Raw genomic sequence first — 18628 nt, 5'->3', positions numbered from 1 at the left:
TTTAAAAGGCATTATTTAAAACATTTTTAGATAAAAAATACTTTAAATTATCCCTTTATACATTTTAAAAAGGGATTATTAAGGCATTTTTGAATAAAAAATATCTTAAATAATCCTCTTTAAAAAAATATTAAAGATTATTTAAAATATTTTCTAATTAGAAATGTTTTAAATAATTCTTAATTTTTTTATTGATGATATTTTATAAATAAAAGTAACAATCAAATAAAATATATATTTTTTTGCTATTAAAAGTTTGTCGTTTGGGTATTTATCATTAATAAAAATTAATAAAAAATTATCATCATATATGTTAAAAAGATTATGGTAATTATTTAAAAATTAAAATATATAAATTTTCTTCAACTAAATAATTGAATTTAAATACAAAATACTTTAAAAATAAAAAATTTAAATATTACACTTTTATGAGAATCAAACTTTCTTTCAAAATTTAAAATTTCACAAACCAAACTTTTATTATCTTTTCAAGATCTACTATAACCTCCTCCACAAAGAAAGAATAGCCCTCGGTCTATAACCCTCTATCTAAGCGAATCAAATCCATGGCCCCATCTGTCCTATATAATGGGTTTCTTGTAACATCTTTGATTTTCTTTGTGGTTATCTTTGTAATAAAATAAACAAAAAAAAAGACTGCAAATTCTCAAAACTAGTATTATAAAGTTGCCAAAAAGAGAAATTCCCCACCTATTGTCCTGTTCTTACTCCCTTCCTAAATTCAAGATCATGATAACAACACAACAACTTCCCTATAACAACTCAAAATGAAACCACATTCACATAAACATTTCATTACATTACATTGTTATTACATGACCCTACAAAAGAGAACTTTCTTTCCCTTTGTTTCTCACTAAAAAAAGACCAAATGTTTTCGTTGCATGCATGTTAAAAAAAACTGATAGACATTGGTAAGCAAGAAGATTGGATTGGCCTTTGGGTTGGGTATCTTTTCCTGAGAACTGAGAACCAAACCAATAACAGTGACACTTTGAGAAGGAAAGTGAAGAAAAGTAAAGGAAGAAGCTTTGGAGAGAAATGGCTGGAGGAGGAGGAGAAGGGGCAACATTGGAGTATACACCAACATGGGTCGTAGCAGCAGTTTGCACAGTGATTGTTGCCATTTCTTTGGCTATGGAACGTTTGCTTCATTATGTTGGGAATATTTTGAAGAAGAAGCAACAGAAACCACTCTTTGAGGCTCTTTTGAAAGTTAAAGAAGGTAACCCATTTCTTTTTTATCACTATTTTTTTTTTCATTTTTTGATGTTAAATTTGTTTGGAAGTGTTAAAGGGAAAGCTTTTTTTTTTTTTTTTTTTTTCACATTCTGCATTTTCAAAAGAACAGTATTTTTTCTATGTCTATCTATCTTCAGTTTCCTAAAAGGGAAAGTTAAAAAGGGTAAGTTGCATTTTGTGATTTATAGAGGAAGTTCTTTTTCTCTATCTCTCTTGTAGGAGTTAAGACTGCAGAAAAGATGATCTTTTGAACATGTTAAGGAAAAAAAAAGTTAAATATTACTTTTTCATGATTGGATGTTTAAGGATGGGAAAATTGCTTAAGTTTTTGAAATTTATGAGGAAAGAATGGGTTTTTATGTGTTGCCGTTGACAAATTCTTTTGCTATTTTCCAAATTGTTAGTTTGAAATGGAGGATTTTTTTGGCAGAGTTGATGCTGTTGGGGTTTATATCACTGTTGTTGACAGTATTTCAGAGTGCAATTTCTAAAATCTGCATATCAAGGGAAGTATTAACAAGCATGCTCCCTTGTAAAATTGAAGACAATAAAGAACCAGTTGAGGGCTTCCATGTTACTCCTACAACATCACATTTTCAAAAGTACTTTGCTTTTACCCTGTCCGGTGGCACCAGGCGCCTACTGGCTGAAGCATCTACCTCGTCCCAGATGGGTTACTGTGGTAAGAAGGTAACATAATTACTCACCACCAAATCAATGGTTGTTACTGTTATTTGTGCTATAAGGAAAAACAAGGAATTAAATTTGTCATGGTTAGAAAGGAATTCCTGATTAGACTAATAATATGGTTTTGATGGTTAAAACTGAGACACTAACAATGTAGCAAATGCATCTAGGATTCCTCAAGGATCCCATTTATCTTACTTAATACAGTTCTGCAGGTTCTGGCTCATTTTTTCAATTAAAAAAATACAGACTTTGATTATAGTACTCTTATTATTTCCATATCTTTGTGCTTCAGGGTATGGTACCTTTGTTGTCTGTTCAAGCCCTACATCATCTGCATATTTTTATCTTTGTCCTGGCCATTGTCCACGTGACATTCTGTGTTCTCACAGTTTCTTTTGGAGGGCTAAGGGTAAGCAGTTTAATATGCTTGATTTGCTTATTCTTCAACTTTTTCTGTTTGTGGAGCAGTTATTTGTTTGTTCTTAGCTTCTCATAAAAAAGATATTGTTTCTTGATGTAGATACGTCAATGGAAACGTTGGGAAGATTCAATTGAAAAAGAGAATTATGATGCAGAGCAAGGTAAGGATTAATGCCAATCTAAATGCTTACTATTTTCCTTGATATCTTTTCATTGTCCGGTGCACACATGGACACATTCATTCAGAATCTTGGTCACTGCTGATAGAAGTATTGCCCTAGGTTATTGTTAGTGGGACTGCAGACTGAATGAAGCCTTATCTCAAAATCAATAGACTATGCAGTATATGTCTCTTCCAGTAATAAAATTCTGTGTAGTTGAGAAATTGACATAAGTAGGAAAGTGATATGGCTGAGTGACTTCTCCCCATTCCCTTTCCCTCGGCCAGAAAGGACGAAAATCAGTGCATGAATTACTTTCTTATAGTCACTCAAAGGTGGTCTGCTAGTTCATTTTTGTCTTTGGTGCTTCTAATTTGTGTACTGTGTTAGTGCAGTGTTGAAGAAAACAGTCACTCATGTCCATCAGCATGCTTTTATCAAAGAGCATTTTAAGGGTTTCGGTAAAGATTCAACTCTGCTAGGTTGGTTGGTAAGCTGTTATTTCATTTATGATACAATCTTTTTTCCCTTCACATCTATAATTGATCGAACTTAATGAAAAGGGGTGGGTTCTAAAGTGTTCTTTCTCTTTTTCCCCTTCACATCCCCCTGCCTGTCATATCTCAGAATTGGCATGAAATATGCATGTAACAGAAAGGTAGACCTTGAAATTGCTTCACATATGAGAAATATACATATTTGTGTCTATGGCCTATGTTTTGAATTTGTGGGTGGAGTTGGAATTTAGTCTTGATGGTCTTAAGACATATGTTTTTGTTAAATATCAATTGGGCCTAAGCTGGCTTTTTTGTTTGCCATTGTTGGGAATTTGGTCTGAATTGTTAGATAAATGTGTCTTTACATATGCTTGCGATCATTTCTGCATCATGTGGTCAATAAATTTACGTTTGATCCTGCAATCATCTGTTTTTCAATTGTAAAGGGAAAGATTATTTTTGCACAAAGAGTTTTTCTAACTTGGTATTGGACAAAATGGAAGAAATTACTGTAGTGTAATAAAAAGTGATGCTTTGCCTCATAAGATGGGGAATAACAGTGAAGGCCATAGTTAAATTGGGTTTGTTTCTGCTTACAATGAATATCTTTCTCCCCTTCCTTGTTTACTTACCTTCAAAGAATAAATGTTTTTAGTTCTGTCAGGTATCTTATCTTGATCTCCCCTGTCTCACTTTTCTTTCGTAACATTGAACACTACAAGACATCCAATGAGAAACAATCTTAATTGAGCCTTAAACATTTTTTTTGGAAGCATAAGTCTGCATGTTTTTGCTAACCACGACTCTGATCTTCTTCATTTTCCCTTTGTTTTCTTACAGCATTCATTTTTTAAGCAATTTTATGCATCTGTGACCAAATCTGATTACGTGACACTAAGGCTAGGTTTCATCATGGTAAGTTGTCTGTCGAAAACTGGTTGTCTTGTAGAACTTTGTTATGATTGTGGTGTCATTCCTTGTCATAGCCAATTACCAATATCTATTATTTGTACTGCAGACCCATTGCAGGGGGAATCCCAAGTTTAATTTTCACAAATACATGATACGGGCCTTGGAAGATGATTTTAAGCAAGTTGTTGGTATAAGGCAAGTGATATTTGAGAGTATATTTGTGAAGATTTACTGTCATATGGTTTCTTTTCTTGCACATATCAAGTAGGTATGTTTGGACTTTAAATCACACTTGCTGATTCATCTTGATTTATCGTTTCATTCATTTGTTTGCAGTTGGTATCTCTGGCTATTTGTGGTCATCTTCTTGTTGCTGAATATTAATGGTATGTAATACTATTGATTGTTATTATTAGCAATTAACTACATCTTGATGTCTTATGCTGTTAGTATTATCATGTTTTGATGTTCAATTACGTTCACAAACTTGTCAAAAAATTTTCTTATAATACAAATCACTGTTTTGTTGAGATTACTTCGTAGCAGTGATGTTCGGTGTATAATGATGACATTTTCTCAATCTTCTTCAGGCTGGCATACATATTTCTGGCTTGCTTTCATCCCTTTCATTGTGAGTAGTTTTAATACAGTTTCTTATACACACATCTACACATGCACAGAAATAAACACTTATATATCTACACAAAATAGAGCTAATTGTTGCAAATCGGTTCCAAATTGAAGAGATAACTGCATAGACTAAAAATTAATGTAATACATTAGAAGAATGTGTGGATTAAAAATGATATATATGTAAAGATTTAAACCCAAATTTGTGAGGTGTTTTTTGTAGGATAAAACTGTGAGAGTTTCGGGTCAAAGTGAATAATACTTTACAGGTTGGGTGCAAGTCTTCACAATAATCCAATCCATATTTTGGTAAATCGTTTGAGAAACTGACCAATGAGATGATATAATTTGATTCTACACGTGAAGATCAATAATGACAAGTGACAACAATGATACTCTTAGAAACTGACTAATGAGATGATATCCAATTTCTTTTTATGTGCCCATTCTGTTTTTTTCCACTTATTTATTTTGTTTTCCAGCTTCTGCTTGCTGTGGGCACCAAGCTCGAGCATGTGATTATCGAGTTGGCTCATGAGGTTGCTGAGAAACATATAGCTATTGAAGGGGAATTGGTGGTTCAACCATCAGATGAACACTTTTGGTTCAAGAAGCCCCGCATTGTTCTCTTCTTGATCCATTTTATCCTCTTCCAAAATGCTTTTGAGATTGCATTTTTCTTTTGGATATGGGTAAGCTTATATTTTATGTCACTCTTTGGCCATACGAACCACATAGTAATTGGAATAACATAATGACACTTTCTTCATCATCTGTAGGTTCAATTTGGCTTCGATTCCTGCATAATGGGTGAAGTTTGTTATATCATTCCAAGGCTTCTAATAGGGTAATAACCAATGACCATAACCTTTATGTTATTGTGAGATTTTGGTTGGTAAGATTCTTATAATTGCTCTAGCATTTTTAATCCGTACAATGTGCGGGATTTTTAATTAAATTTTTCATAATTTTAAATTTATTTTGTAATTATTGATCTAACATATAATCATTTATTTATAAATGATAAGTTACAATTAAATGATAATTTATACATAATTTATTATAAATGATATTGTTCATCTAAAAAAAGTTTAAACCTTTGTAAATTTTCAAGAATTATAAAAATCCTTTTTTTTCATTAAAAAATTATTTTTTTCAATTCATTTGCTATATACTAAAAATTTGCTATCACTTTTTTCTTGTTTGATAAAAAATCAAGAATCAATATTTAAATAGTTAAGATTAATAATTGTTTTTATCGTAATGTTGATTAGGTGTATTCATATATATATTTGATTGAATAATAAATCACAATTATTAATTTAGTCATAATCATTTGCTTTTTATTAATTCTTGTTTTTGACATACTTTAAGTAATTATTACACAAATATATTGGGCTAACAATTATTTTTATATATGTCAACAAAATAAGCTATTTTTTTAGACAAAAAAGTAACAATGATTCTTTATGTTATGCTTAAATTTTTTAAAAATATATATTTTTTATTTTTAATTATTTTTAACATAATTGATAGTATTTTTTGTAAGTTAGATATGGTAGTAATCATTATGTTTCTCATACCATTTATTGTAGACAAAAAAATTCAATAATAAAAAGTATAGCAAAAGGAAATAGAGAATATAAATTTATATATTAATTTGTCAAGATTAAAGATATACAATAACAAGAGCAAATATGTTAATAAATTAACAAAAAATAAAAACATTAAAAAAATGAATAAAACAAAAAAAATATAATATAAAACGTTAATTATAATCAATTAAAGCAAAATTAAAAAAATTTATTGACTAAAGAGTAACAAATAAATTAATCAAATATATAATATAAAAATATTTGAATTAGAACATAAATAAAACATTATATTTGTTTAAAAAAAAACATATTTTTATCTAACTTTTTATTAACATTCAAATGTTTTATATTTTTATATAAAGATGTAACTTTTTATTACTTTAAAAATATATGCTTTTTAGTCAATAATTCATTAACTTAGTTAAAAGTATTAAATTTATAGAATCTATTAAATAATTTCCAATTTTTGATAGATTTTGATTTGAATTTAAATAATTTTTTAAAAATATTAAATTTAAATAATTTATTAAATAAAATTATTTGACAAAAAATAAAATTTTATTAAGTATATATATTTGGAACTGTTATTAAATTTAAAATGAAAATATACATTATGATTTAATATATTTGAATTCAAATTTTATGCAAAAATTTCAATCTTACATAGAATTTGATTTCAATTTAAATAATTATCCAAAATATTCAATTTAAATAATTTATTAAAAAAATTATTTGATAAATAAAATAATATAAATATTATCTTATGTGTCATTAAAAATAATTTGTAATATATATATATATATATATATATATATATGTATGTATCACTTAGTTGCCAACTTTTTTCTTCTGTTGGTTACTTCAGGGTTTTCGTTCAGGTACTCTGTAGTTATAGCACCCTGCCACTTTATGCTATTGTCACACAGGTTGGTTGAGTTTCTTATAACAATAGAGTTCAATTCCTTATCGGGAACTCCAATTTACATGTCTTTTCTACTGAATTAAAGATGGGAAGCTCATTCAAGAAGGCAATATTTGATGAGCATGTGCAAGCAAGTCTTGTTGGTTGGGCACAGAAGGCAAAGAAAAAGAGTGCCTTAAAAGCTGCTACTGAGGGTACAGCTGCTCAAGCAAGCCCTGAGGAAGCTCCTTTTGTAGCAATTCAGATGGGGAGAATACCGCGCAATGCATCTGATCCAGAGTAGATTCGTCATACGCATGATTCTGATGGCTCGAGATGAGCAGTGCTGATGGATCAAAAGAGCTGTGCTACTTGCTTCATGGTGAATGAATGCTGGTTTTGTAGAATTCTTTATTAGGTGACAGCATTGGTTACATATTTATATTTATATTCACATGGGTGGTATATGTTCTTACGGGAATGTTCTGGACATGAAATTCGGATTCAAAATGAATGGTTCAGTACAGAAAAATGTTCTCTGCTAAAATGCCAAGTCAACAAGTTAAGGCTGTAAAGAGTTTGAAGATCCAGCTGAAGCATTCAGTTGCTGTTAGTGCTTACTGGTTAGTGTATGTAAACAGCACTTATTCTGCAACCTTAACCCACAGTTCTACCATGGAGGCTCAAATTTTACACAATAATGAATCGTCTAGTCTAACGGTAACCATTAAACCCAACTCTTAGGGTTGAGAAAACACATTCCTAATAATTTCATCAACTTCTACTAAAAGAAACTAATGAAGATTGGATCCCTGTAAAAAATAGACAAGTGAAGACTGGATCCTTGTTAGAAATAACAATTCTTGATGTCCCATGTAGTTTATAAACTTGGCTGAGATATATTTTAGCTAGTTGTAAAAGGATGGGACAAAGCAAGAAAGTGACTATACTTAGTAAATTTATCCACTATCAACATAATACAGCTAAATTTTTTAGATAAGGGTAACCTTTCAACAAAATCCATGCTGATTATATCCCAAACTTGTTGTGGTATAAGAATTAGCTGTAAAAGACTAAGATAAAGAAAATGCTCATATTTTTTCCTTTGATATGTATCACACTGTTGGATATACTCATAGACTTGTTTTTCCATCCTAGGCCAATAAAAATTTAGTTTGATTCTGTGGGAGGTGGCTTGAATTCTTGAATGCCTTTTGAGATGAATCATAGAAGGTTTGCAAAATTTTCTCTTTTAATTGTCCACTATTACCTATATAAACTTTTCCTTTAAATCTCAAAACTCCATTACTGGATGAATAGTAAAAATTATTAAAAGGATAGATGATAGAAACCTTAATTTACTCCTATGCCATTGTATCACCATTATAGCTATACTCAATCTCCTTCACCCACTCTAGTATAAATGTAGTTAATTGCAAGCTATAGTTTTGTGTTTACTCCTTATGCTACCTGGATAGGGCATTTGCTACTATCTTGCCTTTTCTATATTGTACAGAGTAATTTGGCTTAAGTAATTTGGTTAATCTTTTTTTTTTTTTTGAATAGTGGTGGTCAACTTCTGCTCAAGCATATGTTTTAAGGCTTCTTAATCTATCTTGATAATGAATGGTTTTTCTTCCAAGTAGTGTCTTATTTTGTTACTGCCATTAGTATGGCTAGATACTTATTTTCATAAATAGAAAAGTATCTATGTTTAGTACCTAGAGCCTTGCTTAGTAAACTATTAGCTTTCCATTTTGGGATAAAATAGCTCAATACCATTGTTGTTAGCATCAATTTCTAATATAAAAGGTTTATGAAAATCAGGTAATGCTAGGACAGGGGTAGAACACATGGCCTCCTTAAGTCGATTGAAAGCTGATACTGCTATAAGTTTCCACTTGAACCCATTTTTTTAAACATATTTGTGAGTGGCTTACTAATTTCCCCATAACTTTTTATGAATTTCTTATGACATCCAGTCAATCATCTCAAGGACTTTAGGCTTTTAGGTTATGGCCAAAATTGCATTGCTTTTAACTTAATAAGATATGATATAATATGCCTAAAATATTCAACCTGCCTTTGACCAAAGAAACACTTGTTTTTTTTTTTGCACATAGTTTTTTCTTTCTCAATATTTCAAATACAATGTTTAAATGTTTTATAGTTTTCTCAAGTTAGAACTATAAATAAAAATATCATAAAAAATACTAGTAAAAATTTCAGTACGGAGTAAATATATTATTCATGAGAGACTGAAAGGTTACAGTGCATTGGTAAGTCCAAATGGCATTACCTTAAATTTGTAATGGTTATAATGAGTTTTGAAGGTTATCTTGTGAATGTTATTTTTTTCACCCTTATCTATCAGTATCTCACTTTGAGGTTTATTTTTGATAAGTAGTGGACTTTTTTTATATCCTAATTTAAGGTGTATTTTTTATAAGTAATGGACTCTTTTCAGCTAATCCAGAAGGTTTTCCACTATAGGTATAGAGAATTTATTTTTCGTTGTCATTACCTTCAATTGTTTGTAGTCGATACACATCTTTTAGGTGTCATCCTTTTTTTTCACTAACAAACATGAAGAAGCAAAGGGGTTCTTGTTGGTTTGTATGACAGAGGAAGACATCATTTTTACTATTTACCTTTCGATCTCATTCTTCTAATAATGATTGAATCTGTAGGGTTTCAATTTTAACAGGTTAAGAGCTTGGTCTCAAAGGTATGCTATGATCTTGCACTCTTTCTGGTGGTAATCCTATAGACTCCATGAATATATAAGCTATTATTGGCTCATGCACAATTGGTGTTTCCATATCATCATACTCCTCACTAATCATGTACATTTCACCCAACATCTCAAGATCCTTATAGGCTAGCTTCTACAATTTATCTCTAGAAATAAGTTTTAGGCTAGCTTTATTGGGACATCTTTTGATGTAACTTTTTGCCTTTCTTTTTGAAACTGACTAAAGCACCATGTCACTACCCCTAATGCTAAAACTCTTAGATAATGAGTAAATTTACACCCTTGCATTATCTATTCAAGCTGTTTATATTTGGTTGTACTATACAATCTTTCACCATTGGCCATAGTTATAACTAAAAGATTAGTACACGTTAACTCCACCCCATCTTTGGCCAATTTAGGAGTCACAAAATTATGAGTACTCCCTTTGTTTATAAGTATATTCAAAGGTTTCCTTCACATTCTTTTTAATCCTTAGTATGTTATGTATGCTACCTATTAGAGCATTGATAGAGATTTCCAAATTACCATCCCTTTAGTTTACTTCATTATGGATATCCTGACCAATGTCAACTGGTTCTTCGTCATTTTTTTTTCTTTTGAAATTTTTTTCATCATGATAGAGTTTAACTGTTTGTTTTTATAAATGTGATCGGGAAAAAATTTTTCACCATATTTAAAACATAGGTTCTTCAATTTTCTCTGCTATAGGAGAGTTTGCTTCTATGTAGTTGATGTTGTATTACGGTGACTTTTTATGGTTGGGAGCGGGGTTTACAAAGGTTCTTGAATGAAGCATAGGAACTATTAGTTGAGCTGGGTTTAGTAAGTAGTCTATTTCTTTTGTATTCAACTTCTAAGGCTAATTGGAATAACTTAATTTGTTTAAAAGTTGTTGCAAAAGTTAGAGGCTCATTAACCTTAACTCTTGGTTTGAGATATTTCTTTAGGCCATTTATAAAATTGGATACAAAATATTACTTGTCCAAATAAGGATAATTCTGAAGCATGAATGGCTTAAGCTCTTTAAATTTCTCTTAATATTCTTCCACTATGGTCTTTTGAGTCAACTTGTTAAATTTTTCAATCACATCCGAACATGTCTTGTCATAAAATCTCTGGTAAATATCATTAGAAAATTCATACTATGTAAATCTCCGTTGATTACAATATTTGAACAACATTATATTTTACAATGAATTATGAATTGATATGTTTTGATATTAATTTATGATCTATGAAATGTTTGACATAATGATAATTTTTGAAATATTTTGACATATGATTTGAGAAATGTTTTGAAAGATCTATATGTATGTATGAAAATAATATTTAATTCGATAAAGTGTGTGAATCAATACTTGTTGAGCTATGATTTGCTTATTCTCCTTTTACTTTTTTTTTACAGATAATTAAAATGATAAGTTTACTTAGCCTTGAAATAAGCTAGATAAAGATTACTTAGGCATTTGAGACATTGTTAGCTAGTAAGATCTTACAAAATGATTTTGTATTTTTATTAATTTACATTTGGATATATAGAAATTTATCATTAGTTAGATTAAAGATATATATTTTACTTGATAAATTATTTTATTGAAGAATTTTAGAATAGTTAAAAAAAAAAGATTCCTATTACTTTTGAGTTTTACTTTAAAATAATATGATCATATTGCGTCTTGATCTCGGAGTGTAACATTTAAGCCTAAGGGTAATTAGGTTCAGGTAAAGCTTTAATATGTTTGTCTGTCATCATGTTATTATGTATATTATTAAGGTTATTGTCCTGTTGAAGTTTTGATAGTAACCCAAAATTATCATGCCTATACCTGAAGTTACTATATTCATCAATAACAGTTATCTTAATAAGATTCTCACCCTCATTTTTGGTTTATGCCAAATAAGAATTGCCAACATGCTCATTTGTATTGCCTTCATTCTTCTAACTACATCAAAATGTTCTGGACCTATTTGTGTAAGTTATTCAATCGAGTCCTTCAACCATAAAAAATGATTTCTTATTTTTTTTCAGGGTTTAATTTTTTATTTTTTTTCAATATTGATATGAGATGACAACGTAATCTAATACTAATTTATCACGACTCAATTGTGACTTAATTATGTTTCTAAAGAATAAACATATTAAAAAAAAAACAAAAAAATTAAAAAATATTTAAAATAAATTATAACTAATGAATTATATAAATACAACTATTATTTAAATATAACTATTATAAAACTATCATGTAAAAATACACAAAATATAATATTTTAAAATATTTCTAACTAATAAATTAATAACTCAAATCATCATTAATATTCCTATCCAATAAATTAATAAATGACATCATCGTCTATATTTTTCATATTAACCGGTTTTATTGTCAGCTTTAAGCGCATTTTTAAGCGATTCCTGCTTTTTTTGACCATAATCTCTCCCATAGTCTTACTCATGCCGCTCTTACAAACTCATCACACAAAAAATTCGGCTTCCGAAGCAAATAAGCCAGTATCGACTCCGACAAGACCATAATCTATCTCCGCAATGCTCTCAACTTCATCACCCGCCTACCCATCTTCCTTTTTCCTCTTCATCAACACCAATCCACTTTTCCACCATAATCGACGAGATGACCTCGAGAGTGACAACCAGAAGCCCTAAAATAAGGCAAGCAACCTTTGGAAAATGCGTGAGTTTTTGACAAACAGTTTAGTCCGAGGAAGTTTCGGTCTAGGAACAAGAAATTGGTTTTTGGGCCGACTAGGTTGCCGGATTGCGTTATGGTTTTTGATACTGAGAGGAAAAGTTCGGTTTTTTTTGGAAGCAGAAAGGTTGGGGATTCCCACAGTTGGGTTAGTTGATTCGAGTATGCCGTGGGAGTATTATAAGAAGGTTACGTACCCGGTACCAGCTAATCAATCTGTTCAGTTTGTTTACTTGATTTGTAATATGATTACTATGTGTTTAATGCTGGAAAAGAAGGGGGAAAACAGGATTGGGAGGAAGGCTACAAGTAGGTATGATTTTTTTTCTAATATTTTCTTGTTGGATATTGAAATTTGAATGCTTTGAGCTTAGATAGATACTTGGGTTTTCTTTTTCTTTTAAATGTAATTTTATGTAGTAGGTATTGAAATTTGAATGCTGGGATAAGGTGGAAAATGTTTTTTTCTTTTTGGGATAGGGTGGCCTTGATCGGATTTTGTCTTTCCTAGCTTTTGATCAGTGGATAGAGATTATGGATGGAAACGGGTCCAGCCGGATTTTTGTTTTCCGATTTGACTTTATAAATTTAATATTTGAACCTGATAAGATATTAAAATATATTTTTTTTACATTCGAATCTCACTCGGCCTATGTATGTTTAAATCCGTAACTTACGTACCACAATGTGAAATTAATAAAATATTATTTTTTAATATAAAATATTATTTTTAAATTTAAATATATAAATATAAAATTTAATAAATAATAAAAAAATAATATATATACCAGGTCGAGGCAAGACATATTTACATAAAACCTAACTCCCACATTTTTTCAAAAAATCTGACCTTATAGGGTTGGGTCGGGATCCGTTAGTTATAGGTTGGATTGCCAATCCTAATGGAGATATGTTATGCATTTGAGTGAATTTGTTACCGAAATGTGAATTCTGCAGAAATGAGTATAATGGATGTTGGATTTCAAATGCATTGTGGTTTAGGTTGAAGATGGAAATGGAGGTATTTTGGTGCTTTGAGTGGGTTTTGTTACTAAAATGTGGATATTGTATCTGAGAATGAGTATAAAAATTTGTGTTTCATCGGGTTTAAACCTATAAGGTGTACGTTGGATACTAGTAAATTACACCACACATCCATGACCTTTGTGCAATATTTCATTTTCATCGATGGCATTTAAACTCAAATTTTTTCTCCGCAACCTTTTATAGATGTTTCAAATTTATCCATTCCATCAACCGTTATTAAAATTTGAAAAAACTTGTTCTCTTAAAGTCACATGCATGTCCATGTGGTAAAAAAGTGAGTCCTTTGGCTTTTGAGTTAAAATTTATGTTATATGGGTCTAGACAGATTCTGTTAAATTTTTAACAATGGTTGATAGAATAGATGAATTTAGAACATTTTAAAAATCTGGTGGATGAAAAAAGTGAATTTTGAAGTGCATTATGCTCCACTGGATACTGATTTTCTTGACTTAACTAGAGGGGAAGTGAGGAACGAACTAAGTTTGTTGGTTGTAATCGACTGATTGTTTTTAGATAGGATATGCATGATGAAGGATTTAAGAGTGATTTTGAGTTGTGGATTAAGAGTTATACATACCTCATATGTCTAGGACAGAATTATGAGTTATTACTATATAGTTCCATGCTTAATGGAACTTGGTTGAGGATTTTGGTATAGGGAGAATATTCGTCCTCGGTTCTGTTTGGGTTTACTTCAGATAATTGTGCAAAATGATAGGTTTATTTCTAATTTCTAGTGTGAGTTTGGAATTCTTGCTGTGAAGTTTGTATATTTGATATGAGTTAAGTGTTCATGGCTTGGCGTTGCACCATTTCTTCTGTTCTTTTTTTCTATTATTGGTATTATTTCCAATTTTTTGGTTTACATGAAATCTGATTTTGATTAAAGGGAAGAAGTGGAGAGCTAGGTGGGCAGTGCAAAGGATGAAGTGTTTGTCATTCCTTATGGTAACTTAGCACCTATTTCTGGGGGTAATATGTATTCTTTATTCATTTACTTGTGAATTTATTTTATTCCAGCTATAACAACCACAAAAATTATAACAGGACATTGGAGTTTGCTATCTTCAGCTTGTATAACATGTACAATTTGTGTGTGTTCTTTCTGCCCTGAAGCAGGTATTGCTGAAACTAAGCAGCTTTTGGACAAACTTGTTGTGGTGAAGTGCAATGGAGTTTTGGGAAAAAATATGGGTTTCAGTGGTCCCAAGTAAGCAAGATCTTCTGGAAATTTGATACTCAATTACTCATTTTTCTTTTCAAGAAAAAAAGGATTTCTTGATGACTCCATATTTATATATCAAATACATGCCTCTACTTAATTGAATGTAGTTTCTGTTATATATGTATGTTCTGCTGTTTCGTGTAGATGGATTTGGTAGAATCCTTTGTCTGATATAAAAGGTTTAATCTGCTTCTACTATTTTCATGGTGTGCCTTCTTGCCTTCAAAATTTTGTATTGGGAGCCTTTTGAATGCATCATTTTTGTCTTTATACTGGGCATTTGCATGTGAAATATACTCATTTTGAACGAATATAGAATCCCTTTTGCTACTGTCTGGTGGGTTCCCTTGATCAAGCCACTGCCTATTACCCGTTGGCTCATTCTTCAACAGGCATGCGATCAGATCCGGTTGCTACTTAGCTCTCTAGTGAACTTGACACTTCTAGAAGAGTTTAAGAATTGTCCAGTTTTAATTTGAGAAAAGATGTGCTTTCTTTACCTTGGTCTATAATGTACAAGGTATTCTTGTCATAGAAACATTTGGAAATTTGGTTGAATTTGTGCAATTCCTTTTTCCTTTACACAGTTCTTTGATTGAAGTTAAAAACGGCTCAACATTTCTGGACTTAATTGTTAACCAAATTCAGGTTGGTTGCTGGGTTTTTTTGTTGTATAAACTGTTGTTCTAGTGCACTGGAGCTCACTAGTTCAACATTTTCAATTCGTTGTAGGTCCTGAAATCCAAGTACGGAAGCAATGTTCCTCTGCGTCTGATGAACTCAAGCAGAATGCATTATGATACCGTAAAGGTGATTTGCTTTTTCCACTCCCGCATTATGACCTTGTATCTCAGCAAATGCACTCATCCAAGCTGTCATGTGTGGGTTTTGGAGAAATATTCCTGCTCAAAGACAGATATACATCCTTTTAGACATGTTTGAGAACCTAGCAAGTATTTCTTGTTGTCTAACTGGTTCTAGGATTTATTCGCCTCTTGATAAAAAAATTGGATTCATGTCGGGGGAACAAACTCAATAGGAATTATTTGTCAGTGAGGGAGGTCAGGATGAATGGTACGTCCATTTTTTTATCCTTCCTCCAGCGCAGCATATTCTGTTCTTTTTTCCAAAAGAAATATTGTCTAGTGATGACTAAACTATGATAATATTATTTAGCAACTTCGGAAAGTTTTGGTAAACTTCATAGTAAGGCTCTAGAAATCAACCATAAAGTTGTGTAGAAATAAGGGTAGCTCCACAGCTACTACTTCATGAATTTATTTCTCATATTCATTTTTTTTCTCATTGTTTGTCATGAAATTAGGACCCTTTTATATTGTTCTATTCTAGATGCATGTTTTTCTGATTTCCGCATCGAAGTATCTTTCATTTTGATGAACAGGAAAATGCATAGACTGCTGCTAGCATCCTGTTACCTTTCATATTGATGAACTGGAAAATGCATAGTTTGATGTCTAATTGACCACCTTAGAGATGTATTTGCTTGTACCATCTAAGGGTATCTTTTTCCCATGTGAAAAATCAATTTATCCAAACTTTTATGTGGTGCTCTTATCATTCCCCCAATAGCCAATAGATTCTTTTTCTTTTTGCTTATTTGCTCTGTAGGATTACATTGTAGTTTCACTGACCAATTGCTGAAAGTTTCCTCATTGGTTCTTTTAATTTTTAATACACAAAGGTTTCTTCTGATCATGCTGCTCAATTCCTTTCCCTCATGAATAGTGGAACTCTTGATGCATTACTTTCCCAGCTGAAATTGTTTTGTGATTTGAAAATATTCCTTTTTTGTTCCTCATTTGTTTGCACTCTGTAAGAGAAAGAAATATCTATGAGAAAGAAAATGCAAGAGTTTGCCGGGAGGAGGAATCCTGATGCAAACTGTTAATAGTTTTCACATTGCTTACAGGGTAAGGATGCCCTTGTTAAGGAGTATGGCCTTCTGGTTAACCCAGATAACATGGCTGCTGTTGTGGACCCAAGTATCCTTGAATTGTTTCTGCTGTTTGATTTTGTGATTTTTAGTGACCTTCGATTCTGTAGTTGTGCCCCTTGAGTGGTATTGTAGAAATCTTGGACCATTTGGCTCAAAACAGTATCGAATACTGTATGGAGGTATGCAAGAATGATTTCTATATATGTTATTAAATTGGCTAAAAGTTAGACAATTGAATTCTACATCAGACTACTTTTTCTCCTTTTCTTCCATTAGCATTCCTAATCTCGTTTTCTTTCATTGAATTCAACATCATACTTCTTCTCTTGGTGTTTCTTATTTAGGTAATATAATTTTAAGCTACAACGTAAAGAAAATACTATTTCATCTTGACATAAAAGGTTCTAACATCAAAATTCTGTGTTCTGCAGTCGCACCTTTACACATCTACCCAAGGTGTTTTAGTTCAAAACGATGCAAGGACTAGTCGTACTAAACCTTTAATTTAGGACCTGAATTTGAAACAGTGAGGTCAAAGCCATGACCTTTATTGTGGCTGCATTTAATTTCTTTAATATGTTTATTCTGTTTTCCTCTTCACATAAACGATTTCAAAAGTAGCTTTAAAACCATTCCTAGTATTATTGACTGGATAGCTTGGAGGTGACTGGTGATGTTTGGTTTGGAGCTGATATAACTCTCAAGGTATCCATATCATTACTCCTGCATCTGTATCTTGCTTCTTTGCTGAAATATTGTTCCTTCCTTCTGTATTAGGTTTAAACTTGGTACTACATCTTTTCAGTATTGGAAGTTGTAGATGCGTGCTAGGTGTCAGTATCTTTAAATTGCTCTATAATTTGATAATGTGTTAATTATTGATGGCTAAAACATGCAAGAGGGAACTTGTGTCAAATGGTCAAACGGAACTTTCTATAATGTATCTCAAAAGTTCAATGTTATCCAAAATTTCCTTTTCCCCTCGATGCAAGAAATCCCATCAACACAGTGAGATTATATTCTTTATTTAAGAATTTCAAGTTTTCTGTTTGACTCTTTGCAATTGTTTTTTTGGTTGAAATAAAATTATCTGCAAGGTTTGGTATGCATTGTTGACTTATTTTTTAAACAAATCAAAGAGAACAGTCAATACTAATATCCTTTTATGTGTATTGAGATATGCTTCCCGGTGCATGTGAGGCAATTGGTTGGAGTTGTATAGAGTAAGATACAAATGCATGCATGTTAGAAGGTTGGGATTGGGTAAAAATGGATGGGTTTGCTTTCTTTGTGGTTTTATTTGGCTACTGTTTAACACAAACAGCGAGTCATGAACGTTAAATATGTAACCCGTTTGTCTTTGGATGGTTGTTTTCTGAAGGGGAGAGTTATAATTGCTGCAAAACCTGGAGTGAGATTGCAAATTCCTGATGGAGTTGTGCTCAAGAATGAGGTGAATCTTGAAATTATCCTCGGTACTGCTTGAAGACTCTGGTTGCCTCTGTATTGACACTCATTTGCTATGTTTTTTGCCTTTTGTTTTGTTCAGGAGATCAATGGTCCCAGAGACATTTAAGGATGGAATCATTTCTACCATTTTTACTGAATTTGTTAAACGTAAGATGCAACACAACATTTAGTATTAGAAGATTTTGTAATTATTATTATCATTGTATTCAAATTTTGTTTCAATCAAAATTCTTGGTCAATGGAAGAGGAAATAATAGTTAAGAGCATTGAGCTGAGTGAATGCACATTCAGATCGGCTTACTGGGAAATGATGGCTCTAACTTGTAAACCTGAGAACTGATTTTTTTTTTTTTTCTGGTTCTCTTGCATTGAGGGAAAGTGGCAGATGGTATGATAAATA

General features: G+C 31.3%; 1 protein-coding gene and 1 pseudogene across 3 annotated transcripts; both read left to right on the top strand.

Moving 5' to 3' along the window:
* Positions 1-804: 804 nt before the first annotated feature.
* On the top strand, positions 805-7616 carry LOC111277785 (MLO-like protein 1). Of its 2 annotated transcripts, XM_022864200.2 has the most exons (13): positions 805-1246; positions 1694-1953; positions 2246-2362; positions 2474-2534; positions 2930-3024; positions 3872-3946; positions 4050-4138; positions 4280-4329; positions 4534-4574; positions 5056-5265; positions 5353-5420; positions 7034-7094; positions 7176-7616. In XM_022864200.2, exons 1-13 carry the CDS (start codon positions 1063-1065, stop codon positions 7371-7373), a joined length of 1509 nt encoding a protein of 502 aa, XP_022719935.2. In that variant the 5' UTR covers positions 805-1062; the 3' UTR covers positions 7374-7616. The 2 variants fall into 2 exon arrangements, with proteins under 2 accessions (XP_022719935.2, XP_089619938.1); XM_089763812.1 differs by lacking the exons at positions 7034-7094; positions 7176-7616 and having other exon boundaries at positions 807-1246; positions 5353-5424.
* Positions 7617-8691: 1075 nt separating this feature from the next.
* LOC111277474 (uncharacterized) lies at positions 8692-18494 on the top strand (annotated as a pseudogene). Its single transcript, XR_016343430.1, has 18 exons — positions 8692-8698; positions 8897-8962; positions 9052-9081; positions 9444-9457; positions 9628-9681; positions 9777-9797; positions 10327-10407; positions 10556-10606; positions 10686-10755; positions 12232-12842; positions 14466-14548; positions 14696-14786; positions 15389-15449; positions 15534-15611; positions 16732-16804; positions 16891-16937; positions 18140-18211; positions 18308-18494. The product of XR_016343430.1 is annotated as an uncharacterized LOC111277474 (transcript).
* The last annotated feature ends 134 nt before the right edge of the window (positions 18495-18628 follow it).

The sequence above is a fragment of the Durio zibethinus genome, chromosome 7 (genome assembly GCF_047325235.1).
Source record: "Durio zibethinus cultivar Kanyao isolate XHJ-2024 chromosome 7, ASM4732523v1, whole genome shotgun sequence".
Taxonomy (NCBI): Eukaryota; Viridiplantae; Streptophyta; class Magnoliopsida; order Malvales; family Malvaceae; genus Durio; species Durio zibethinus.
The sequence above is the reverse complement of the archived record's forward strand: the minus strand, read 5'-3'. Positions and strand labels throughout refer to the sequence as shown.